Raw genomic sequence first — 27,472 nt, 5'->3', positions numbered from 1 at the left:
ATGGCTTGAAATGTAGGCCTTGCCGACATTCATATGAAAAGGTTACACACCATAGCTTTAAGAAATACATATTTAATGGGTTAGTTATTAAATAAAGTCTACTTTATACAGCCTCCATGAAGCATGTGGTTATGTAGGACTACAGCAGGCTATATAAATGTGTACATGTCTATATAGTACACACAGTGTGCAGCATGTGTCGATAATGTTGAATTAAAACCTACATTTGATTCGAATACCGTCTCCTTCTCTACCAGGGCTATCGCTTTAACGGGACGGGCGGTGACGTTGGGACGGGGAGCAGAGGGAGAAGGCTGCTGCAGCTCGACCGATTCCCGACCGGGACCAGAACAACCACCGGACCGCCGACTAACACACACTGCTACCGCTGTCAACCTGGGGCCGACTCTTTAGGTTATCAATCCGCCATGAGGGACTACTCAGCGGCCCCGAGCAACGGAGGCGCCTGTATGCCGTGCTGCCAAGTTTGCGTCTTCATCTTTACCGCATTTCTCCTCGTTGCGGAGAGGACGGCACGTGAGTCCTACCTGGGACACACACGCACACACACTCTCGCGCTCGTACACACCCTGCACACAGATAATATACCCGAGTTGTGTCACTTTACCAGCGAATGACAGTTGATTATTATGTGATGGTTTCTGTTGTGTGTTATTTGACTTTATATGCGCGTGTACGTGGGCGCGTGCCTTTTTTTGGCTACAGTGTAAGGATGTTCGGAGCTGCGGTGGGAAGAGACACATAATCCACGGTAGATGAGACAGACTGCTTTGGCTGTGATGTAGCCAATTTAAACATCTGCTATAATCCAAAATAAAGTTATATTGCGGCTGTCTGCTGTTTGGTTATAATGAATAATAGAGTCAGACCTGAGTCTGCAGTCAGCACTATTGCGCGCTTTCCTATTTTTAAACGCTGCATGCTATGAAAAATTGTATGCAGCTAAACTGCAGAGTCATGCCAGAGTTTTTTTTAAATCTCTTAGACTGCATCTCGTCAGCTTATTTGTGATGTTTCCTGAATAAAAACAAAACGAAGCCATGTTGTCAATATTTCAGCGCGCTTTTTTTCTTCTTTGGGGTGCATGAATGGATAAGGGGATGGGCGTACCCCAGGACGGGGGCCTAGTCTGCCCGAACAGACCGCCCGTTTAGCATCTGAAATGGTTCAGATTACATGGATGGAGGGAGGCAGAGCTGCAGTGTGTGATGTGGAGGGTGTGAGTGAAAAACAGAAATGGAGAGGAGGCATCAGCAGCCTTGTTGTGTTGTATGGGGCGGAGTGTCGAACAGAGGTCATATGAAAAAGTGTGGATGCTCACAAAATATATACACACGCACACACACACACACACACACACACACACACACACACACACACACACACACACACACACACACACACACACATCTGGCAACCATCCACTGACCAACTGCTGGATGTTAGCCTACTCCTGATGTAAACACTATACAGTTCTGCCAGACTGTTTGTCAGACTGGCAGTAATATTTGAGACATATGCATTACAGTAACAACAAGGTGCGTGCACATTGTAGGCCTACTAACAGATAGCAGATCATGAGGAGATATTTACTGATTTTACCAGAAAGTGTTTTTTTAACACCAAGCCTTCTCCCGAATCAGACTCCACCCTTAAAGTTCAGCAAATCTATTCAGTTACATCGGATTTCTTTGTTTTAATTATTCAGGCTTTTTTAAAGTTGTTCAATAATAGTATAATATACAGGCTCACCCATAAGAAATAGTGACAGTTTCTGCTGTGTCTTAAATTTGTTTCTAAATGTGTGCATGTGTGTGTTTGTGTTTGTTTTCCCTCTTTCCCTAGTGATCTACTGCTTTGTGTACTATCTGTGGTCGGGTCACAACTACTGCTACGCCCATCTTGCCGGCTTCACTGCACTGCTCCTGCTGCCAGGTGAGAAGACATCAAAGGCAGAAACCAAACAGATAGGATGGATCTTAGATAAATAGATTGATCTTGATTTTCATCCCTCTGTGTTTCTCAGGTTGGGTTCCTCAGTGGCTCAGTTATCGGTGGTACCTGCGTGATGGACGAATCCGCAGGAAGTCTCTCACCTGGACACACGTACTGCACCTGGGCATCTTCAAAAGGTGGGCTCACTTTTTACTATATATGTGGATATGTTTATGTTTGTGTGTGTCATGGAAATATTGGCATGAGGGAATGCCCAGAATTGCTTTCATTGGTCAATGATCAATACAATCAGTGATGTTTATGCTGGTTAGAGTGGGACAATTATAAAACAAGTCATTGGAATGTTTACTGACGTGATAATGTAATGGTGTACATCTCTCTCTCTCTCTCTCTCTCTCTGTATTCATCTCCATCTCCGGCCTTTCACAGGTTGGCAGAGTGTATCTGTTTGCCAGATGAGGATGTGTATGGTGAGATCATGCAGCAGGCTGATGTATCAGCCCTCCGTCTGCTTGAGGCCTTAATGGTCACCCTCCCTTCGACCCTGCTGCAGACCTATGTGCTCATCTGTACTGATATAGGAATCAAATCTCCAGGTACAGGGCAATGATGTCGGGTTAGCGCCTATCATTGTTTGGGTGTGTGTGGTAGTAAAATCATGTACAGTATCGATTGTCTGACAGTACATTAATCAGAAGTCCATGAACCAACAACTTTCAAGAGAGGATGTTACCAAATATGTTAATGTTAAGTACTCTCAACCAGATCAGTGATATAAGTGCAATATTAACTATGGCCCAGTAGAACATAGTGCCAGACAACCCCATGATAGACCTGCATAACATCATGATACAAATTCATTGTCACAGGCTATGTTCATTTATAACTCCTGTGTAAATAAGCTAAAGTTTGGTAACTAGTTTGCAATATCAACTTTAATAATCCAATTTACTGACATTATACTGTGTAATCATACCCATATCCAGCTGTTTCTTCATATGTTCATCAAAGGTGTTGTATGAAAGGGTCATATACAGATATGGTAAAGAGCTCAAATATTCCCATCGGGTTTAAAGTTACAGAGACTTAATTTTATTAGACATCCTATATTTATTACACAGTAGTGTGACCATTTCATTTGGTTGTCCTGGGAGAGCAGGCTCCTTTGATGGTCCAATTATCTCACTTCAGAACAGCTCAATTATTCAAGTCAAATGAGTGTGGATGTCATTTATCATGTCTAGTACCTTACTGTATATTGCAAGCTGTCTTTTCAACATAGACGGTGACAATATGTGAGATGTTTTGTTTTCACCTTGTTCTGCTGTTTGCTCTGCTGCTCCCTAGTGGCCTAGAATTAATACACCTTTAAATCAAACCAATTTCACTACCCCCCAGTGTGCATCTGTTGCACCCTTGAATCTGATGAACAGTATGTATACTGTGTAGCATTCAAATGTATTGAAGTAATCATGTGTCTTTTCTTCTCTCCCCTCCAGCCTCAATATGTTTTGTGCTGTGTTTGTTTTCTCTTGCCTGGGCCTTGGTCCTCTATGCCAGAGCCTGTTCGCTAATCAGACCAGGACACCTGCAAATGACCCCCGCTGCCATTCTCTGTCGACTGCTATGGAGGGTGGGCATATTTAAACAACCTTCCAACAGCCATTATGTACCCACTATCAATATAAGGAGTGGAATATTTATATACGTATGTATGGGTTTCAAACGTCATGAGTGGCATTTTGGCTTTGTTTGTATAACAGGTGTTCTCTGTGTCCTCAGGTCGGTATGTTGGGATCACGTTTTGCTGTTCTCATGCTCTTCACACGTATCTTCAAACAGTGGATCCTGGGAGTCATTGGTAAGTTTGGATGCCGAAGATTCACCTTTAAAGCTTAACATTCCATTGTCTGCTATGCAAGGAAGTGACTGGTGTGTTTTTTTAATCCTGACTCGTCTTAATCTGTGCTGTTGTGGACATATTAAAAGTTAAATATTATACTAGTTGTGTGTGTTTGTGTGTCAGGTGTGCACTGGCTGGGTGCAACTTTCTGGATGGTTTCTCAGCAGACTGACATCATACGTTCAACTAATCGATGGAGACTCTTCAACCTTGTTCTGGGAGCCATTCACATATTCCTTTTCCTCAACGTAAAGTACGGTCAATCCAGATGCCGAATGGCTGGGTTCTACCTGGTATGTGTGTGTTTGTGGTCAGTGTATGCTTGTGTGCTGTAGTGTTTTCAATTGAATCCAGAAAATGTAAATTATAGAAACTTCTAGTCACATTACAGACATGAGGTAAGTATGAGCCAGTACAAGCAATTAAAACATGGTTGGTTACATTATATGAAAATTGAAGATTCTGATCATTCTCGGTCCTGCAGGTCTCACCCCATGCCAAAATGTACAATGGGGATAATGAAATGTTCTAGAAATGTGTCCCCTTATTGGCATATCTGAGGTATTGATAATGTAACAGAGGATCAATGGCATCTGTAAGACAAAAGTGGAATAACAGTTGGATATGCAACACAGTAAAACACTATAAGACTTAAATTGAATAGTTCAATGTGAGACGATGATTAATTTAAAATGTGGGGAAAGGTAAGCATCTTCTTCTGTGCCTGTGTATTCTTCAGGCCATGTTCTTGGAGAACACTTTTCTTCTTCTGGCCTCCTCGTGGTTGTTTACCATGGTGTCCTGGGATACTGTGGGAATCCCAGCTGCAGTGTTCTGTAGCTTCCTCATTGGTGAGACACACAGCCACACACAGTACAGTCTACAGCTATGTTAAATGCTCATGTGGGCATGCTCACATGGTCACTCTATGTTAATCAGTTAAAATGTTTATCATGTTTGCCATCTACGTTTAGCATGTGTACATTCACTAGTTGGCGCAGTTCATCCTGACATGGGCTTGTATGTGTGTACCGAATTTCATGGCAATTCCTCCAATTGAAGAGGTATTTTTGGAAACGGAAAATGTGAACCTCAAATGTGAACACTACAGGAAATGTCCCAGTCAGTACAGTGTCAGGGAACCATTAATGTCAGTACAAAACCTAAGGGAAATCCATTTAATAGTTGGTTAGATACTTCAGTGTGGACCAACCACCAGCCATCTGACTAAACATTATAAATATTTGTACAAATACAAACACGTTCTCTTTTAATCAAGTCTAATTTTCCACAGTTGTATGTTAGGAGTGTGACTTAATGCCACGTTTCCAAAGTCCTCCCAGTTGGTCCTCTATTTACCTGTTCCTCTCTCTCTCTCTCTCTCTCTCTCTCTCTCTCTCTCTCTCTCTCTCTCTCTCTCTCCAGGAGTGATAGCTTTGGTGCTGTACTATCGTTTCCTGCACCCCAAATCTTTTGAGATTTTCCAGAGTATTCGCCACAGGGGGATAGGTGGAGCCTGCATGGAGCGGGGATCTACACTGTCATTGGAGGAGAAAGGCTCACCCAATTTCCATCGCCATACAACACTGTCTGGTCTGTCAAAGACGATCTATCTATCTATCTATCTATCTATCTATCTATCTATCTATCTATCTATCTATCTATCTATCTATCTATCTATCTATCTATCTATCTATCTATCTATCTATCTATCTATCTATCTATCTATCTATCTATCTATCTATCTATCTATCTATCTATCTGTATATCTAACCTTGCGACTATTTTTGTTAATTAGGAGGTGGGACCATTATGGAACTCCCTATCCAATGGGAGGGCTGGAAACATCACCACTGGCTACTGATTCGCTTGGCCCTGAAGACAGGAAATGTAGCCATGATCTGGTCTGCATATGGCGAGGGTGGACTAGCCGGACTAATGGGTCTGTCTGAAGAGGTTCACTCCCCTGATGATATTTATGTCCCTCAGGTGTGTTGTGTTCCTGTTGTTGAATGTTCTTTTTAAAAGTTTCTGCACCTTGATCCTTAAAATTAATTCAATTACAGTTTTTCTCAGTCGCTTTGGTGCTTTTTTCACATCACTATTAACATTTGCACAGCAGTTAGTGCATTTCTCAAAACAATTAGTGCAAACTGCAAAACCTAGTGGATAACCTGCAAAAGTACGTCACTTGCTCAAAATGGATAGTCTATTCCTCAAAAGCAAGTATTCATGTCAATGAAACTGCCAGTGTCATCAAAATGAGAAGTCTTGACACCATCGTTTATGAACAAGATAGTCAAATGGCTTTGTCATGTTTTCATTATGACAGTTTATTCTCTCAGTGTTTTCCAATGCAAAAAAAAGGTCAGAACTCGGTGGCACTACCTGAAAATGCTCAAGACAGCACTACACACTACTTGTACAGCCATTTGAAAACTACAGTAAAGTTACACATTGCTGTAGTTAAGGGAGTAAGTGAGTACAAGACACTGAATATGTATGTTTCACATTTTTACTGTATATGCTCTTTACAATTCTACAGCATTGTGCAAAAGAAAAATACACTTCAGTCACTTATTTAGAACAAACATAAAAAAACACCCTTTTGGTAGAGCTGTGCACAAATGTGAACAATATAACAGGACATATTGTAACTGAACATATATAGGTAAATCATTCTGGCACATCCAGACGTTCCTGTCTGTCTGGCCACATATTTTCATCTACATCTATTATCCTCTTGAGTGAAAGCTGAAGTCCACCTGAGAGCAATTGTTCAATTTAGGAGACATTTCCAGGAAAAAATTATAAGAAAGGTATACAATTTGCTTGACAGAATTTGCTTGAACAGACTCAAGCAATGAAATGAAGACTATTAGTTTTATTGGGAACGACTATTCAGCATCCATAAGTATAGTTCATTTTGACTGACATGACATAAGCAAATGACAATGTTATAATTACAATTGCTACTATGATGTGCTCAAATGACTAAATGTTGCGGAGGTTGAACTAATAGTTATGAGAATTTTCATTCTGATCTGAGAAAAGCACCAAAGCAACTGAGAAAAACTGTAATAGGAGGTATGCTTGCTAAACCTGTGTGATGTCTTTTAAGATTACTTTAAAATGATTTCTTATTCGTATTTGTGCTGTGATTTGTCAGATTCCACCTGTTCAACCGCAAGTTCCTCAGATCATTCTACCAGATCCTCAACCATCTCCACCACAGGTGACCCAGGCTCCACAGGAAAGAGCTTTGTTTAATTGATCACTCACATAACATAACACATAATTCCAAATACAAATGCATTGAATTTGTACTTACTAAAGACACTTTTTGTGGTGTTTGAAAATGGAGATGAAAGCACATAGACTGCCCCATGTTTACAGGGTCTGTATAGAACTTTAGAATTTTCATTTTGTCTGAGGCTGTCAGCTGTCTATCTTCTCCCCAGGTGAAAGAGGTGGTCCAGCCGCCAAAGCCAGTCCCCACCAGTGCAATAGCAAGACCAGTGAGAAGAGCTCCGCCCACAACCATCCACGATGTGAGAAGGTTTCCAGAGATCATCCCAGTCCAGGAGGTCATTCCTGAAGAGACCGCAGAGGAAGAGTTCAGTGCTCCACTGTCGGAGGAAAAAGGTTGGATGACTGATCAACACACACTCAGTACTGCATACATTTAAAAAACTACTGCACTAAATCATCCATATCCCAATACAAATTACTGTGAGTCATTGCAGTGAAAATTATTATGTCCAAAGTGGCCATCCATCTGGGCGCACATGATGACATGAATGGATCCACCTGGTTCGTTGTCGCACTGTTAATAAGACACATTGGTTGCGTTCCGAATCGCATACTTTCTACTATATAGTATGTAGAAAAAAGATTTAGGATGTCCCGATTCTTGTGGCCAGATTTAGGATGGTTAGAATACCCGGATGGTCTACTTCATGCGGCCAAGATTGTTAGTGTTGAAAAGTGCATCCTATTTGGGCGATTCTGACCCACAATCCAGTGCGCACGTGAAGTGACGTAACATCGACGAAGCCTATAGGTCCTTGTTATGAAAACAAACGGGGATGCGACGGATATGAAATCAAGAGGCAAGATCAAGGCGCAATGTTATGATGAAATAAGAGAGAAAAGTATGTCCCAATAGTATGCCTACTGCATCCTAACTAGATTCTTTTTATCGTCAGATGTAGTATGTAGAATAGAAAAAAGAAAGAGTATGCGATTCGGAACGCAACCATTGTGTGTTCTCCAATGCTGCCAGTTGTAACTGTCTCAAAAAATACCCTTAAAATTTGAAATGACAGATTTTTTGTTGCCACTTGGGGGCAGTGAAATGAAGCATTAGGCCTACTTTATAAAGTTGATATGGTGTTGTAGGCGAACAGTTGCCTTTTTAAACATCCAACAGTCACACTGAGCAATATAATCATTATATTATTATTTTTATTTTATTTCAGACATATCAAAAACAATACAAAAACAAAATGAAAAGCATAAAAATACAATAAACTAAATTTATGTTTAAATGTTTAATGACTTCACAAAAAGAAAAAAAATTACCTTATTATTATTATTATTATTATTATTATTATTATTATTATTATTATTATTATTATTATTATTATTATTATTATTATCATTGAGAGTTGGTTACTGCCCACCTGACAAATTTAAGTCCGATATCCAATCTCTTTTAACTCCGATAGTGCTCCAAATAGTTTTAAGGGGTTTTAAGGGTTTTGTTGCAAGTTGCAGGACAGAAAGAAAAACAGTGAGCTGAAAGAATTGTAAAGTTCTGTAGAGGAACGGCAGTGCGGGGAGAATTTTCTGTGGGTTTCAGAATTGTGAGTGACTCCTGTCACAAACCAGTAGTCGTGATTGATTTTACTAATTGCTTTGAGTTTGGTTCTTTGTATTTTTTCAGATAAAATAGTGAGTGGGGAAGTAGTGTTGCTGTTGCACAACGATTTTCATTCAGCAGTTATGCACCTTCTTTGCAGTATCAGTGTTTATAGAGTACACAAGTACATACACATGAGACACACCTTTGCTGGTTGCTCTAATCTTTTCATCTTAACTCTGAAATGCTAATACTTAAAACTGGTTTAGATGCTAATTTATTCTGTCCTAAAGGAAACATTGAAGCATTCAAGCAAATGTATTCTATGTTCTTACCTCATTATTTTTTGAATATTTCAATATATAGAGTTTTAAAAACACTTTACACTTCAAATCATTGTGCTTTCAATTTCAAAGGTGATGAGGAGTTTCAGAGTGCTGTTTACGGCTCGCCGACACCTTCGTCTCCGCTGCAACATGGAAGCCTCCGCCACATCGACAGCAACGCGGCCACCCCTAGCGAGGCCTCCTCCTCCGTGGCATCCCTGGACATCAAGACTCCCGCGTGGTCCCCTGAGAGGCGTTCCCCTCTGCTGCTCACCTCCCCAGAGAGAAAAGCAGGCATGCCCGGAGAGTCCAGCAACACGCTGTACTTCAGCGCCGAAGCTCCCTCTCCCTCCAGTGGAAGCTATCTCGGCTGGGGTTCCGAGCTGTCGCCCATCTCCAGCTACAGGAGTCCCTACAGGATCAGGGAGGCTCGTTTTATCACGTCCACCCCGCGGCTGGAGCCTCGACCTGGAGCTGAAAGTCCGAGCCTGGGCCCTGTTGTCATCATCCCAGCCACTCCCGGTACAACACCAGGCCCAACCCCGGGTGGAACCCCTAGTGCATCAACACCCGCTGCTTCGTCACCCGTTGCTTCTACGCCTGTTGCTTCTTCATCTGTTGCTTCAACTCCTGGGGCTTCCACTCCCGCTCTCTCAACTCCCGGGGCTCTCACGCCCGGTGCTACTACGCCCGGTACTCAAATTATTCCACTCACTCAAATCACTCCACTCACTCCAACCATCTCCCACGCTCGCAGACAGATTGTCCAGTTTGTGGACAGCAGAGAAAAATTGGTGTAAGGAGGATGGGGGGTGGTGAAGGGAACGGGAACAACTGGGTCGGGGAATGACGTCTTTTTGTTAGTTCGTCAGTTAGGGATATACATGAATTCATGCATTAACTACCTTGAGCAAGGCTTGGTTGGGAGTTATTATTAGAAATTATTAGCAATTAATTTGAATCAGTCATGGAAGGATATACAGAATATATAGTTTTAGGGTTGGTGTATTCTTTCAACTTATTTTTTATATTTACAGAAGACTGGTTAACTAATTACAGAGATGAATTACACTCACAGGTGCTAATGGATGTGGGGTCTCACTTTCAGTCATATAAATAAACCCCTAACACTTCACAATCATTACAAAATTAACCACAGAAAACCCAGATGCAGACGATTTTCTGTCTTCTTCACGCAGTGCAGTCACATGAGGTTAACACAGGTGAAATTATGAAGCTAAACAAATTTTTAAGATGACAATTGAAATCACAAAGCATAAACGAGCATGTGGATCTTGTGCATCAAGTTGGATATTGATAAACAAGAATATTCTGAAAGAACCAGGTGAATTAACTTGTTTACAATAACCACACATGCTGTCGGCAGAGTCTCCTCCAACTCCACTCGCACAATGCCAGTCTCTTTTTTTAAAACTGGTGAGATCAGTCTAACACACTGAAGTGTTATGAAAAATATAAATAATGCGTACTTAATGCAAATTCAAGCATATCTTTAAAATAAATGACGTATTTGCGCTTGTTAACGCTTTAGATGATGTTGAACATCTCGTCCAGTTACCAGGAAGCCTCTCATTCATCCAATCAGTCAGTTACTCACTTTGTATACAGTACATGGTTGGCGTTTACACACATTACTGACAAAGAAATATATACAGAGTAACAGAATTAGTCATACCTGTTAATTAATGTGTCTGTCTTTATTTTATTGAAACTATCAGATAAGCAAATGACTAAAGGAAAGGGTTTTAATGGAGAAATATGTATATGCTGTGCTTTCCTTTGCCAAATGCAACTGCCATGATTTCAGTCGGTCAGCACTTTAAAGCAGAAAAGGTACAGCTAAAGTTTTATCGTTCGCAACTCGAGTGGCTGTAGCAAAATCTCCTATGATTGAATTCATCAAAGGGAAATTAAGAAAAATTTCATATTAACAGGAATATCAGATAATGTTAATTTGATATTTATTTTATTTGTTGATCAAAAAGTGTCTTATGTGTTTACAATGCTTAAAAAAAACGAAATTTGACCTTATAAAAAAGAAAAAGTACAATAACAAAGCCTTCAGAATTTAGACAAGATTCCCATACACAAACATACTTTTTTGACATTAAAAAATATATTCTTTGGCTCTCAGAAAAATTACAAAAATTATCTGCAGGGAAAAATGAATGAGGATGTGTTCCTGTCCTATAAAAAAGACGTTACATTTATGAACATCTCAGACAATCACATTTTGTTTCTTTTTTTTTATGCAATTTAAGCAAAGAAGTATACGAATGATAGTAAGATACAGTTACATGTAAGATACATGATAACAAACTGCAGTAGCAGTAGTTATAGTTAAATTATAATTTGCGCTAGCTCAGTGTTTAACATTTTTTAATTGAAATTTGGCCTTCTACTTCACCACCTAATTATTTATTGTTAAAAGGTTTTATTGGGTGCCTGCTCCTCTATTTTATTTGCAGATAGCATTCATTTACTCTCCTTTGTTTTATTGAAGAGCACACAGCATACCAGCTCTGTGAAGAAAGTTTAACATGTATATTAGAAATACAATGGCATCATATGTGAAGTTTTACCTCACCAGCTGCTCTTTTACTTTTGGGATGCTCTCAAGAGGGAAAAGTAGCCAGTTCAGTTTTGAGTTACAAAAGTGATAATCTGTTGCAGTAATTACGCCCCATGTTAAGTAAATAGAAATGTCCACAAGAGAACAAATATGTATGTATTTTAAAATGACACACAGTACAACATGTACACTAGTGTGCAAGCTATAACTCTAAATACCTGTAGCATTCACCTGTAAAGCCCACGACTAACAAATATCTGTTGTCCTTCAGCTGTTAAATGAACCTCCTACCTCAGTTAAACTTCAATTTCCATGTGACAACACTGATTTAATTAACTTGAGAACATGTAATTGCTCAGGGTATGACTGAAAATACAGAAACAAATATAAAACATTTCTGATAATGTAGCTCCAACAAGGGGGGAAAGTAAGTAATACAGAAGCAATGTGGTTAATTCTGGAATGAATATGCTGCTATGAGTTTCCAGTTTGGTCAATGCCAATATTACGTTATGTTATGAATATTATTTATTCCAATATGAGAAATGGGATTGTAATCATAGAATGTGGTATTTAGCAATATCAGTCTTCCATGCATAGTTGTCTTTTATTTTTCTTATTTTTTAATTACGCTATTTAATTTTCCTTTATTTCTGTGTTTCTAAACAAATACGATAACGATAAGGTAAGGTCTGTATCTGAAATGAGCAGTTAAATGGTTTTGATGCTTATGTTTGCTGATAAAACATGGGTAGCACTTTAAGAATATAAACTAGGGTTTATGAAACAAAGTACGTAGAAAAACATGCTTTATGAAACTCAAACTGTTGTTCATATACTGCAGCCTGCTGTAAAGATAAATGTGTCACTGCATGTTCCTAGTTTATATTGGCATCCAGAGAATTGTATTTATTCCTTTTAAGAAAGAAAGCACTTACCATAATAACTAGACACACGCTAACACATTTACAGTAGTTAACACACACGCTAGAATGTATGTGTACGCAACAGCAATAAGCCAGCCTATGAAATGTATCTTAGTGCACAAATTTTAAAAAATCCATGCACACGCTTTAGACTGCAGCAATGCCTTGGCTCGATCATCATGAATCAGCGTTTTTCTTTGTAGAAAGACAGCCTCAGCTCCCATGCTTGTCTCGCGTCTATGGTGCTGTATCTTATAAGAAAGAAAATGCTTTGCTTTGCACACCAGATGTGAATGATAACCTGTGCTTGTATTTCTTATTTGACCATTTTGTATTTTTTTTAATCCCTTCTTTTATATTTGGTCACATTAACTGTTATAAAATGTGTGGACAGCTACGGTGCAGTATTTTAGGGTATTGTGCAAAAGTTTCACTTGTGAAATTGTTTAGACACAGTTTCTATTGACGGACTGGAATTAGTTTGCAGATTAAGCGTACCAATACTTATTCACTGGACTGCCACTGTGTGTCAACATGCATCACCTCATTCTGCAAGGATTGCCACAGAGCAACTGTGGTTGGTGATAGTGGGTCATTAACTGTGCTATTGATGTGACAAAATAAAGTCATTATTCATGATCAGAGCTCAGAGTACTGTGGTGTATTTTATATATGATCCTTGATTCAGTCCCAATCCCTTTGGAGGAACCTGCTGATCTTCATCTCAAAGCTCTCCACTATCGAGATTTGGATTTCATAAACCCTCGTCTTGTTTTTCTTTTTCCGCTGATAATAATTTATTTAAAAGAAAGCACTGTTTCGGTCAAACGACCTTCATCAGGCTAACTTAGGTAGTGGTTACAGGCTCATTCAGATTAATTTGGCTATTAGAAATAAATCTGAAAATGACAATACATTAATAATTTGCTAAAGTTATGTGGGGACGCCACCATTCTCTTAAGAATGGAAAAATAATAGTAAGTTTGCCTCGTTTTATCAATGGTTTGTCTTTAATGATTAGTCTAGTGATCAGTTAAATAAATAAATATTAATCAAACCTAGTCGAATTATCACTCTATAACATCTAATAATAAATCAATTATTATTGAGCTTATAAATCTGATAATATGACCACTAATACCGAAGGTTAATTTAATTAAATTCCGAACACAGCCAATGCCTTGGTTTCAGGCAGGCAGGAAGAGGGTTCATGTGGGCTCTTGATTAAACAGAGCTCAATCTTGTTACACATACCAAACCAGTGGGTACAGAAGAATGTCTGCGTTTTTTTTTTTACAAAACACTCTGTGTTACTGTGTCAAATATCAGTATTTAAAATCCAAAAGGTCAATGAATGAAATACATGTCTATATTCACTACACTTATAGTTGTATACTAGTTCAATGAAATCAAAGGAGAATGTGACTTTGGTTAGTCTACCAACTTAAGTAAGAACGATTTGAGTCACGTACACTGTACTTTAAAATGAGGATCTGCTCTTGTGCAACATGGTTGGTTAAAGAATGATTGAAGTTTGTGTGCAGCGCTTTCACCTAATTGTCCTATCTCATCATTTTGAAAGTCAGATGACTGCCTAATAAAGGGAAGAGAAAGCAGCTGGATTATCAGCATGTTCTCTGTGGTCAGTGATCCACATCACATCAGGCTACAGAATAGGCCTAAATGCCAAACTAAGATCATCAACATCAGTCAAATACACTGCTGTTCACTCTTCTTAAAATACTCCTCCATTAATATGAAATACAATAACTTTCTTGTCTGTCAACTTGTTAAATTATGTCAGAAGACAATTTATTTTGTTCTTTATTATTAGAATTTGAGAGACATTATAGCCTAGAAACAAATATGAAGCAGTCTAGACAATAGCAAACCATAACAAGTAAGTCAGTGATAGTGATAGATGTACAGATTTCTCAAAATCATGGACTGTTATACCAAACAGGCCCAATGGGCACAACCCAGGGCCCTGGTGGGTCCCATAAGCCAGTGTTTCTATGGATCGACTGTTAGCATTTCTCATTGGAAAGTCAAAGGTCAAAAAGCCTGACCTTGTTTTTTGTTTAGTTTTTTTGCTCCCACCTTCATCGCTGATTTATTTTGCTTAGCCTACATATTATGTTGTTTGTCCTACAAACACATTATCTGGTAAAAGAGGGTAGGCCCAACCTTTTGTTCATCTGTAGCCTATCTGAGGTTTGTTGTCTAATAAAACCCACCCACATGTTGTTGCTTATACTGTAAATGTTGCTGCTCCTTTGATAGGAGAGCTTTAACTTGATATAATTGTTCTCAGGATTGGGCTATAGGCCTTCTACAGGAGGCTTACATACAATGGCGATACTACATTAAATAGCCTACACCTTTATACAGGCCTATCCACTAAAATGTAACCGATAGGTTAAAAAGGATAGAGATTTCCACAACAATGTAGGGTAGGCTATAGGTTGTGTCTGAGAGTTGAGGGTAAAGTGGTGACAGACGAGGTAGTTTCAGCACCACATAGCGGTCAGAATTCAAATGACTGCAAATATTGGCCAACCCCTAGTCGTTGAGTTGTGACAGCTAAATTCAGACCCAGAGCTCTCTATTTTATTTTCAATTTATCTATTTAATTTTTTTGTAAGAGAACATCGCTGATCTTACAAACCAAGACACCCACGGAGCGGAACAAAAAAGCAAGAGTGCTGGTAAATGTGATTGTTGTCGGTAGCCTGATCACATGAGCTGCATTCATGTGACCCGGAATCACGTGGTTCTATGGATAAATAAGCGGAGGACAGTGTGTACAACCCACACTTCAATGTTTTGGCCAGTTTGAGAGGGGAACCTGGAGCTGAAGAGATAGTCCAAGTTTACACCAAGAGAAGACACAAGGGGATAGGTAACTTCTTTGTTAAAATAATCTTTTTAACTGCTTTACTTGTGTGGCTTTGTTCTCAACATGTGAAGTAACTTCCGGTTATCTGATTGTAGTTTGTTTACACGGTGAGTTAGCGGCTTGTCAAATCTGTACTCTTTGCATAAACTAGTTCTATGGTAAACACGTTTAGTTATTTCATTCTTATTTTAAACTGATAGGTAATGAGTATGCCTATTTTTAAGTCTTCACTGTAGTAGCCTACCTTTTATTTTTCACAGCTCAAATTGCTCTGTGACTGCCTGATCGACCCACTTTAGGCTTAACGGTCAGAGGAGAAAAGATAAAGGTTTATTAGCATTTCGAGCAAACCACACCTGTATCATTAATTAATTATGAGGACACGTCCACGTTTGATCTGTGTCGGCAGAAGCTTAACCTAAAACCTGAAGTTAAAAATAATATGAAACATGATATAGCTTCTGAACCACCACGCGCTTTGCAGCAGGGAAATGGAAAGTGAAAGTTGGTATTTATGGGAGCGAGCTGGGTGCACTCTGCTGTAACTAGACAAAGGAAAGGTCCGAGACTTGTTTAGACACGCCGGTGACAGATAGCAGAGCAGCCGATAACATCAGCTGCACAAGCTGAATGAACTGGAATTGAACTGCTCCCTCTTTAATGACAGAGCATGATAAGCACACCTTTTTATTATTATTATTTGGAACCCAACCTGAAGCCTCTTGTAACTCTTGAGCAAATCAGGCCAACGAATGAGGAACTTAGTTGAATCTGTCAGTGGACAAACAGGAATCAAACCAGCCAGATTAAGATTGTGGAAATTCCATTTAAGACTGTAGCCTGTAGCCTATCTGTTTCCTTCTTGATCTGTGTAGCCTATGTTTCCTTCTTGATCTGTGTATGCGGATGACTTGTATAACATGAGAAGGAACGTTGCAGAATATTACTTTTTTAAACCTTATTCCTGCAGTTTTGACGTTCAAAAATGTTGTCTATGAGGATCCCAATCAATACTGATCAGCTGATCAGGTTTACTCCTGCTGAACTCAGTCCAGTGTTGGAGGACCTTATGTATGTGTTTTTAGCGCTGACTCAGCCATTTCTGACTTATACCTCCCACATAGGGGGGAACAAATGTCAATGTTGTTGGCCTTAAAAAGCTGTTGGTTATAAGCTGAATGGAAGACAGATGCAGGGCTGTTGACATTTTGGAGTTGCATCACTAAAGGACCGCCAAAAAGGGGCCTCACAGCCCCCACTATGACTCTGAAAGTTTAGTGTAGCCTTTAAGTCTCGCTTGCTATGACAACTTTGGTTAAAGTATGATTCCTGTGTGGCAGATGCAGGTCAGCACGTTGATGGTTCACTTCCCCAAATCTCATCCAAATCATGGCTCAGCTGCTTAGTGTGTGTTTGGTTCCACCACTTCTCTAATAGATAAAGAAAAAAACCTGTAGTCATTTTTATTTTCTTATGGACCAAATGTGATTTTTATTTAATATTATTTGTCTCTTCCTCCCCACAATAATCATTTTGCAAACGGTTAGTTTAAATTATTCACAAACAGCTGCAATGCCCATTAAAGTATATCTACAATCAAGCTGTAAACATAAGATTGTGGTGGAATTTACACTTCAAATGCCAAACCAAGGAAGCCACTAATTTCCCTTTTTGAGTACTGTAACAGGCGCTTGTTGTATTAAAAAAATCTGAACACGTAGAAGAAGCTGGTTTAGATTTTAGACAAATGAAGGCAAGTTACTGAAGTGTCATGAGGTCCTGCGGTATCATTTCCGTGAACAGATGTCAGTCTGAAAAGAGGAAATCTCTTCTCTTTTTCCTCGCTCTGTAGTTCTTGCTCATGATGATTCATTGGCCTCAGTCATGTGATATCACACCAGTTTCACTGGAAATTTCGCAGTCCCAAGATGTTAAAAAAATGATAATCTATTGGATTCTCTTCTGCTTTTTCTGCCCTAGAAATAGGGGCATGCCTAAACAAGTATGCTGATTTTACAGGTGCTTAATAAGACCTGCTCTTGTTCCAAGAGAGAAATGTATGGCAGGCAGTGTGCCATTGTAAACACTAGGGGCCCATAAGTCTTACGTTTCCAGAAGTCCATGACTGATTCAAATTCTATAGTTTGATAACCTTGCTTGGAACACAATTGGGTGAAAATGTTTCCCCCTGTAACACTTTGTCGCAAGGCTTTTGTTCTTCACTCCTGCATGCTGTTCAGGCCTTCAGATTGACTCACACCATCTGTGTCCTTTATCAAGGTTGTCAGTGTTTGAAGCTCCATGTTTGTTCATATAAGCAGTGTCTGATGCACTGGTATTGATTTTTGCTGGACTCTCAGAGCATCCTTTCTATTTGAAAGGCTACTACATTATGATCTCTAATGGGTCTTTGTCTGTAGGCAACTCTCAGCAGGGCATTCCAGCTGATAATACGGTCTCCTTTTATACCCTTTGAGAGGGAACTTGTAGCTTTGCTTCATCGTAAACTAAGTGCATACAGTTAACTTGTGGGTGGCAATTGCATGAAGAGCTAAAAGGACATTAATATTTGTGCTGTCTAAGTGGGAACTGAAACCCAGTCTCATTAGCTTATAAAACACCATTTCACACATCTTCTGCAAATTGATTGAGGTCTGAAATAAATGTCTTTGAATCTAAGGAATTTGCTAATCGCTGGAGTGTTTGTTTAAGATAGCTGCCTGTTGATGCAGTGATTGAACCACTCAATGGTTCTGACTGGCTTGACTGAATAATGAGGATAAGAGTTTCTCTCTGCTCTGTACACTGACTGTGTAAGCATGTTCAACTTGTAGATGCAACCACGATGATGTTGTCTAGTCAGCTGTGAACTTTCCCTTGTTTCTAGTGTTTTCTTCTTCCAAGCTACACTACTGTTTATTCAGGCACTTGGTTTTCACTACAGCATGTTTGTTTTTTTGTAGCGTTCGTTGTACACATTGTCTGCAATTTGAGGAAAATCTAAATATTTGTATGTTAGTTATGAAATATTTAAGACCCCAGGAATAATAGCTATGATCTAAGACAGACAGACGGAAGCTAATGGGGACTACTAAACTAAAATACACATTGTCTGGAATTAAAATGGGCCCAGGTTTCTTTGCACTTAATGGAATGTTTAGTGACTTGAATCATTTATGCATAGAGCTTCTCATAGATCAATTAACATTTTTAATGTGAATAACAAATAAACTTGTCTCCATTTTGTAATTTTCAGTCAAAATGTGGCGTTTGGCCATCCTGTTATTGGCTGCCAGCTCATCTGTGAGCCTGGCCATGCCCCGCCTTAAGCCACTGTCCAGTGAGATGGTCAACTACATCAATAAGCTCAACTCTACCTGGAAGGTGAGTTTTTGTGTGAATGAATTTTTTTTAATCTTGCGTTCGATCTTTGCCGGTGGGAATTAGTGGTTATATTGACCTTAATCTCCCTCCTCATCCACAGGCTGGTCACAACTTCCATAATGTCGACTACAGTTATGTCCAGAGACTCTGCGGTACTTTGCTGAACGGACCTAAACTGCCAATCATGTGAGTTGTCTCACACATAATGTCTTAATATTGTGGAGAGTGAGTACGTGTCAACCAGTGTACATTTGTAAGTACATAAAGAAGATTTTTCAGTGTGGTGTAGCAAAACTCTTTACCCCACCTGCTCATTATAACATGGAAAGGTGTGTACTGTGTATATATAAAATCTGCTTGCATTGCAGTAGTAAGTTGGCCCACTGTAATACTGATTGTTGATGACTCAATAACACGGTGTTCTTCTGCAGGGTTCAGTATGCTGGAGATATTAAGCTGCCCACACAATTTGACTCCAGAGAGCAGTGGCCTAACTGTCCCACCCTGAAGGAGATCAGAGACCAGGGCTCCTGTGGATCCTGCTGGGTAAAATAAAAACCTGATTCTCAGAAGATCTAACCATGTTTTTTTTAAATGTCTTTTTAAAGAACAGATTATCAATGTTTTATATTGTGGATTGTAATGTGTTAAAGAATCACAAAAAGTCCCATGCTAAGATTTGGCACTTATTAGTACAAGCGATGGTCAAGTAAGTCTCTTTAGTAAAAGCTCTCTTTTTATACTGTATACAGCCCCAGAGCACAAATCTGAACAGCAAACAACGCCTATAGCCTTGCACTTTCAGTTCAGATGTACAAATTGTATTTGTGTCTGAAATGATTTGGTTCTTCTTCCCACAGGCATTTGGTGCGGCAGAGGCAATCTCCGACCGTGTGTGTATCCATAGCAATGCCAAGGTCAGTGTAGAGATCTCATCGGAGGACCTGCTGACCTGTTGCGACAGCTGTGGCATGGGGTGAGAGGCAGTCATGTATTCAATGTTTTCACTGTGTGTGTGTGTGTGTGTGTGTGTGTGTGTGTGTGTGTGTGTGTGTGTGTGTGTGTGTGTGTGTGTGTGTGTGTGTGTGTGTGTGTGTGTGTGTGTGTGTGTGTGTGTGTGTGTGTGTGTGTGTGTGTGTGTGTGTGTGTGTGTGTGTGTGTGTGTGTGTGTGTGTGTGTGTGTGTGTGTGTGTGTGTGTGTGTGTGTGTGTGTGTGTGTGTGTGTGTGTGTGTGTGTGTGTGTGTGTGTGTGTGTGTGTGTGTGTGTGTGTGTGTGTGTGTGTGTGTGTGTGTGTGTGTGTGTGTGTGTTGTTTATTTTAATGAGAGGATGAATTAACTTTATAAAACCTTGGCAATGAATGATCTTATATGAAAATGGTCGGATATCGTATAGGAATGCACAGATAAATTCTCAGAATAGGTTTCTGTGCCAAAACTGAGTTTATTAAGAAGAATTTGGTAATGGGCACTTCATAATTGATCCACAGGAAATACTGTTTTTTTTCCCTCTCAATTAAACTATAAAATGTAGTTTACTTCATTGATTCAGTGGGCTGTCAACTCTACAACAATCCCTGGCCTCAGAGTTTCATAAAATTAAGTGTACAGATTTTACTTTTGGAAAAAGCCAGAACTGTTGATGAACCTGTTCTTGGTATCAGCAGATTCACCACTAAGAGGAAGGAATGTTTAAAGAGACAAAGTTGCTGGTGTGGAGCTATTTTAATAGTTTGAAGGAGGTTGTGCATATTGGTTTACTATGAAAGTGGGAAAAACCTTGAACTTTATTTTTTTTTCTCTATCTAGATGCAATGGTGGTTACCCTTCAGCCGCCTGGTCTTTCTGGACCAACGAAGGACTTGTCTCTGGAGGCCTCTATGACTCCCACATTGGTGAGTTTTAGTGTTCAAGAGACCTAAACAGTGGTCCTTCTGTATGTGTGTAGCATCTACAATTCTGGTACTGTCTTTGTCTACAGGCTGTCGTCCCTACACTATCGCCCCTTGTGAGCACCATGTGAACGGCAGCAGGCCCTCATGCTCTGGGGAGGGTGGAGACACACCCCAGTGCGTCATGAAGTGTGAAGCTGGATACACACCGGGCTACAAGGAGGACAAGCACATTGGTAAGAGGCAGAAGAAGCAAGTTTCCCCTTTTCTTTATATATATATAAATGGGGTATCAGGTTTTAGAATGCTAATTAGCTCTGTTTGTATTTACTTTATGAAAGAAGGAATAAAGTTTAACATTTGAACTGTTTTTGTTCTGTGACTTTCTAGGAAACATGTTCCTCACTTCAGTTTTGTTTTTGTGTAATTTATGTTCAATTAATTGTGAGACCAAGATGGCAAAAATCATATTTTCATTTTGAAATTCAGGTTACTTGGCAAATGTAATAACATTTTAACTACAGATGCCAAATGTAATAACTTACAGAAATGCATTTACACTGACTGGCTTTATTGAATCTCTGACTAGAAAAGTTGTTTTTAAATATCCGTCGCGTGATAGACCCATTAATCCATTTTGTATATGCCACTAGAGGTATGTTTTTCTTAAGATGAGCCTAACCCTAATCACACATTTGTACACATGCAGCACAGGATACTAACTCCAAGTGTGTTGCAGGTAAAACGTCTTACAGCGTGCTGTCTGATGCGGAGCAGATCCAGACGGAAATTTACAAGAACGGCCCAGTAGAGGGAGCCTTTACTGTCTATGAAGACTTTGTGCTGTACAAGTCTGGTAAGAACATGTGCACAGACAAATGTAATTTACACACAGACTGAATACATGTTATGATCTGTGAGCACAGGGTAAATGCTTCTTACAGATTTCACTCTGTATGTTCCCTTAAACTCTGGACCCTTCCCCTCTTGTGTATTGTTTTTTATTTATCAGGTGTGTATAAGCATGAGACGGGGTCTGCTTTGGGCGGCCACGCCATCAAGATCCTGGGCTGGGGGGAGGAGGATGGTGTTCCCTACTGGCTCTGTGCCAACTCCTGGAACACTGACTGGGGTGATAACGGTGAGCAGATGGAACAGTTTACTACCTAAACTAACATTCATTCATACACTGATTGTCACTGATACAAAGTCCCACATTTACAAAGACCTGTATTTGACCAACAATGCTGACGGTTTCACACAACTTAACATTACAACCTTTTTATAAAGACATATCTTTTTCCAGGGATACTGTATAAGACTGCATGGGTTCTGCTGGTGTTTGAAAGTTGGGGCACGTCATACTTCCCAGAAAAAATTTGCTGACTAACAAGATTTTACGCATTTCTAAACTTCTAAACTGTATGTATTAATATATTTCATAAATATAAACTATCTTCTGGTCTGTTTCTGGTGCTCAGGATTCTTCAAATTCCTGCGTGGATCTGATCACTGTGGTATGGAGTCTGAGATTGTGGCGGGGATCCCCAAATAATTACAAAGGTAGGACAACAAAATTACACATAATTGCTGTATGAAGTATTTGCCTCAAATAAAGCTGTGTCTGTTAAGCAACCTTTCTAATGTCATAGACAAGACAAACTCATATTGACTTAAATTTGTGTGGAGGCTTCACAGATCTAAAATGACTGACCCTTATAGCCCCTCCAGCTCCCATGTCAAGTCTTAATGTAATGTATTTTTCTCTTGCAGGTTTTGTGCTGCGTGTCAACACAGTCCTCATGCCTGCTCTAGAACTCTGACCAAGTTCAGCTGCTTTTAGTTGTATAGTCAAAGCCCACTAACCACTGTGCACCCAGGGCATAAGGTTTCCTTTCTGACAGAAGATTCACCTGCAACCTTCACTTCGTTTTAGGTGGACTAGCTGACTAGCTAGGTGGACTTTACCTCCAGAAAGCAAATCAAAAAGTTACAAAGGAGGAAAATGTTTTTATCTTGGGTCATTTGAAATACACTGTCACTGCTTCTAAGATTTGAGCTTGTTCCCTGTTGATTTTTCTCTGCACTGGTGGATGGTTTGGGCCAGCAATACAGGCCATGAGTGAAATTAATTAAAACTCTGCTTAATGGCGCAGAGGAGGTCTGTTTGTTTGAATGAGTAATTTTTAAATGATCATTGTCGAACATTGTTTCTGTGCATCAAATGCCACATACATGTTGAGATGTACTCATCATAATTTGCACCTGTTAATGTTTTAAACTTTGTAAAATCGGATTACAATTTAAATGTTTTTATTGTCTGCCTATATTGATCAAAAAATTGTCTTGAATTTTGAAATAAACCGATTTGGTTCTTAATACAGTGTCACTGGTGAATATGCATGCTGACATTTTATTCATCCATTTGTTACATTTTGTCTGATTTGAAGCTGTACATGCCTGATGACTCAACAAAAAAATGTGTATCAAGATGTATTGGATATGTAGATGTGAGGCAACTATTCTGATGGTGGTTTTTAGATTCTGCTGCATATAGAATTTAATCCAGACATGGCATTAAACAAAGACTGATTCTAAGTAAATGGGCTTTGTTAGCAGGAAACAATTCTATCTGCTTGAGAAACTGTTCTGATGTCAACTTTTATTGAAAGAACTCAAGGTCCATTTAAAATACAACACGCATACACATTTAAAAAGGTTGTTATACTAATGTTTCCGCCACATAATTACAAATAAGGCTTAACTAAACATGGCATAAAAAGTAAGGAAATGTGTGTTTGGTCGAGTATTTGATGTAATGCTTCTTGGCAATACATCTTATACTGTTAATCCTGTTTATTTCCCTTTTTTGGTGTTGTTAATTAGATTGGATGCTTAAATTATAAAGAGACAAGACTGGCAACAACTTATTCATCATACTCAACTCTGTTGCTCTTCCCACAAATGCATTTTCTTTACAATTGTGGCTCCATTTAAAGAGAACCCGTGGCATTCTTCAACTTGAGGCAATGTTGTGTCCCTGGCAGATATAATGAAAATTTCTTATTTTTAAAGTTTGTCACACTTAATTTACACTAAAATGACTCTTGGAAAAATAAATGGTACACCAGTCAATATTTTTATTATACAAAAAGTTGTATTTTATGTGGTTTTGGCTATATATCCTTTGTCCCCGGGTCCAGTTTTGGACATTCAACCTTGCTTAATTGTAATACTGTTATAGTATTACTTTAAACATTTAATAATACAATAAGGTGTATTTTTATTAAATGTATGATGGATGGGCCTCCCTCTTCACCTTTTCCTGTACTCAGATAATGTCAAAAGGCTTAAAAAAAATCATAAAGAACCCCATGGTTAAAAATATGATTACTGTGTTACAACAAGTTAACAAACATCTTGGGGAGCATGTCTCTCTCTCACTCTTCAGTCCAATCTGGGGAAACAATTTTTTCCCTCCAGGTAAATCCGATGCGGGATTCAAAGTCTGGGCTGACAATGGAATACAAAAAATTGGAGATTTATTTAACCCAGTCACGAAATATCTGAAATCATTTGAAGAACTAACTGCTGACTATAATATCCCCCATAATCAATTTTTTAAATTTTTACAATTGCGGAATTTTATCCGATCACAACAGGGCCAATCATTGTCTATCCCACCCCTATCAAAAGTAGAAAAGATAATGTGTACGGACAATTTGGGGCGGGCCAAATTCTATAACCTTCTAGTAGCCGAGTCCTCAGAGTCATCGGTAAAGAGGCTGGAGGCTTGGAGGGAAGACCTACATGACAACATAACCATTGTGGACTGGGAGAGAGCATGTACCAAAGCACAATCACAAACAATTAACACTCGTCTTAAATTACTGCAGTACAATTGGCTCATGAGAACTTATATCACCCCAGAAAAACTCAATAAATACAACAGTGACGTTCCAGATATCTGTATCAAGTGTGAGAAGGAAAAGGGTACTCTTTTTCATTGTCTTTGGCAATGTGAAGAAGTTAATAAGTTTTGGGAGGCTGTGAGGAGGTGTATCCAGGATATTATTCCAATACAAATACCTTTAGATGCCAAACTTTTCTTACTCGGCCTATATCCAGAAAAGTATAATATTAGGAAAGGACACCGCATATTTTTTGAAATTGGTATATTGTTGGCTAAAAGAATAATCGCTCTGTCATGGAAAAAAGTGGGCATGCCTAGTTTAAATAAATGGATTACTGAGTTATCTACAACTCTGCCCTTAGAAAAAATTACATACATTATTAAGGGCAAGGAGTTACTCTTTAATAACACATGGGGTCCGTTTATAAGTTTTCTGGAGAGGAGAGACATAGCACATATGATAGAAGAACCTAGGGATGAATAAATTGCCCTCTGCAACGCTCACATGACTATATGATGAATACTAGTTTGTAATGTGATTTTACTTGTATTCCCCGACTGCAACATTAGAAATACTACAGGACTTATTGTTTGTCTGTTATATACTTTTGGTTTTGTTTGTTAGACGCCTGAATTGAGGGGTCTCACGTTATTTTTATTTTCGTTATTTAAATCTTGTTGTACTTGTGATATATATATATATATATATTTTTTTTTTCTCTTATATCTTTTTTGTTATGTCCTACACCTTGGTGCTAATATAGGGTACAAACCTGCTGATTAATGTGTAAGACTTTGTATGTGCAAAATGTTAAAAATCAATAAATACAATGTTGGAAAAAAAAATGTATGATGGATTTTAAGAGATATTAGTATTTTATGTATTTTATTAAACGAACACCTGTCCCTTAGGTTCACCGTCATTTCCATCACACTGAACAAAATGTGAATTCTGGGAGGTTTCTTTAGGGTTTGTGTACTATCACAGCATAGCCATGTGACAGCAGAGCCAATGGCTAGAGGAGACATTCAGTTCCATGGAGGGAACAGACAACCGTAGAAGTCAATGTAAAGGTTGCTTAAATCAAGAATATGTTTATTGGTTGTCATTTCCAAACAACTCATATTTCCTTTAAATGATTAATTTATGAGAAAATAAACATTTTATGATGTGTATTTTGAGTGTATTTAATGCTAACTCTAAAAAGGACATTTACAAGCCAGTATAAAAGCAGATAATTTAAGAAATGTGACAATGTCATTTCCACAACAGTCATTTCCATCACCTTTTTCATGTTTTGAAGGGACTGTGATGGAAATGACTGTGATGGAAATGACAATGGCATTGTTATAAATGCTTTTCGTTTGGCGTATATCACTGAAACATATGCATATGAACTACAACTGTTACAAAAACAAGTTATTAGCTCATTCATATACACATTATTCAACATTACTTTTTGTCACATGTAATTTCCGTCACATTCTGTCATTTCCATCACACAGTCATTACCATCACAGCACATATTTTGAAAGAAAAATCACAAATAATAAACACAATAATATTATGTTTTTATTTATTCTTTGAAATTGTTCAGCTATTGATACAATTAAACTACTGGTTTAGAAAAATCATGATTGTGCCATCTAAGAAATTGATTTAAATACTTAAGTGGAATAGCTTTATGCAGGTTTTCATCTTTACAATGGAAAAATATTATCTTTAAAACCCAGAAAATAAATTAATTTAAAACATTTGGTCACATCTACGGTGGCGCTGAGCATTCACCAAATAAAAAAAAGTTTCAGAGCAGGATCTCGTAATTACGAGATAATATCTCGTAATTACGAGATAAGTATCTCGTAATTACGAGATAAGTATCTCGTAATTACGAGATAAAGATCTCGTAATTACGAGATAAGGATCTCGTAATTACGAGATAAGGATCTCGTAATTACGAGATAAGGATCACCCTCTCATTCATCAATAACGATGTGTGTGTGTGTGTGTGTGTGTGTGTGTGTGTGTGTGTGTGTGTGTGTGTGTGTGTGTGTGTGTGTGTGTGTGTGTGTGTGTGTGTGTGTGTGTGTGTGTGTGTGTGTGTGTGTGTGTGTGTGTTTGTGTGCAGACGAGGTGAACCTAGCCATAGGAAAACGTAGGCAATAGCCTTGGTTTCCGGACTACAATGGGCCCCATAATCAATACAATTATTTTAAATATTTGTTTACTGTTCATTCATTAATCAGCGATCGCATTGGGAAATGAGGGACACACTTTCACTTTGTATATGCAGTTTGTTCATTATGAGCCACCGGAGCCACCGTACTGTGTTGCCTCATCCAATCAGAATGCCCGGTGGGCTAGTTCACTTTTACCTCCTGTTTGTTACTGTATCGGAACGCAGTTTTATTGAATGCTTTGATTAAATGCAGTCGTTAAACTCGGTGTAATCCATGACTCATACAAACACATAAGAACTTTCTACAAGGAGGGCATGACAATGATAGCCATGTCAACTTTGTGCAGATATGCAGTCACTGGGACTATTCAGGAGAAAAGCCCAGTCGGACCTCAGCAGCTGATCACGGGCGTAAAGCCGAAAGTGTGTCCCTCAGTAGCCTACCCGATGCGATCGCTGATTAATGAATGAACAGTAGCCTAAACAAATATTTAAAATAAGTTTATTGATTATGGGGCCCATTGTAGTCCGGAAACCAAGGCTATTGCCTACGTTTTCCTATGGCTAGGTTCACCTCGTCTGCACACAAATACACACACACAGACATCATTGATGAA

The 27,472-nt window shown here is 38.9% G+C and overlaps 2 protein-coding genes across 2 annotated transcripts; both read left to right on the top strand.

Moving 5' to 3' along the window:
• Positions 1 to 428: 428 nt before the first annotated feature.
• Positions 429 to 9,870, top strand: LOC307252611 (XK-related protein 5-like; the record flags this gene model as incomplete). The annotated part of the gene is made up of 13 exons (XM_080030323.1): positions 429 to 537; positions 1,867 to 1,956; positions 2,048 to 2,153; positions 2,407 to 2,573; positions 3,477 to 3,610; positions 3,760 to 3,838; positions 4,004 to 4,173; positions 4,620 to 4,731; positions 5,306 to 5,473; positions 5,679 to 5,869; positions 7,050 to 7,115; positions 7,315 to 7,525; positions 9,161 to 9,870. 13 exons carry the CDS (start codon positions 429 to 431, stop codon positions 9,868 to 9,870), a joined length of 2,313 nt encoding a protein of 770 aa, XP_079886449.1.
• A 5,462-nt stretch (positions 9,871 to 15,332) lies between these two features.
• On the top strand, positions 15,333 to 23,141 carry ctsba (cathepsin Ba). The gene is made up of 11 exons (XM_080032238.1): positions 15,333 to 15,491; positions 18,745 to 18,872; positions 18,973 to 19,058; positions 19,304 to 19,418; positions 19,733 to 19,848; positions 20,680 to 20,765; positions 20,852 to 20,998; positions 21,502 to 21,618; positions 21,775 to 21,903; positions 22,244 to 22,325; positions 22,536 to 23,141. Exons 2-10 carry the CDS (start codon positions 18,750 to 18,752, stop codon positions 22,315 to 22,317), a joined length of 993 nt encoding a protein of 330 aa, XP_079888364.1. The 5' UTR covers positions 15,333 to 15,491; positions 18,745 to 18,749; the 3' UTR covers positions 22,318 to 22,325; positions 22,536 to 23,141.
• Positions 23,142 to 27,472: the final 4,331 nt, after the last annotated feature.

This window comes from Ammodytes marinus (assembly GCF_949987685.1).
Source record: "Ammodytes marinus genome assembly, chromosome: 1".
Lineage (NCBI taxonomy): Eukaryota > Metazoa > Chordata > Actinopteri > Uranoscopiformes > Ammodytidae > Ammodytes > Ammodytes marinus.
The sequence above is the reverse complement of the archived record's forward strand: the minus strand, read 5'-3'. Positions and strand labels throughout refer to the sequence as shown.

Coding starts and splice junctions, on each gene's coding strand:
- ctsba (XM_080032238.1), top strand. CDS start 18,750: ATGTGGCGTTTGGCCATCCTGTTATTGGCTGCCAGCTCATCTGTGAGC. Junction 19,059..19,303: donor GGACCTAAACTGCCAATCAT/GTGAGTTGTCTC, acceptor GTTCTTCTGCAG/GGTTCAGTATGCTGGAGATA. Junction 20,766..20,851: donor CCTCTATGACTCCCACATTG/GTGAGTTTTAGT, acceptor CTTTGTCTACAG/GCTGTCGTCCCTACACTATC.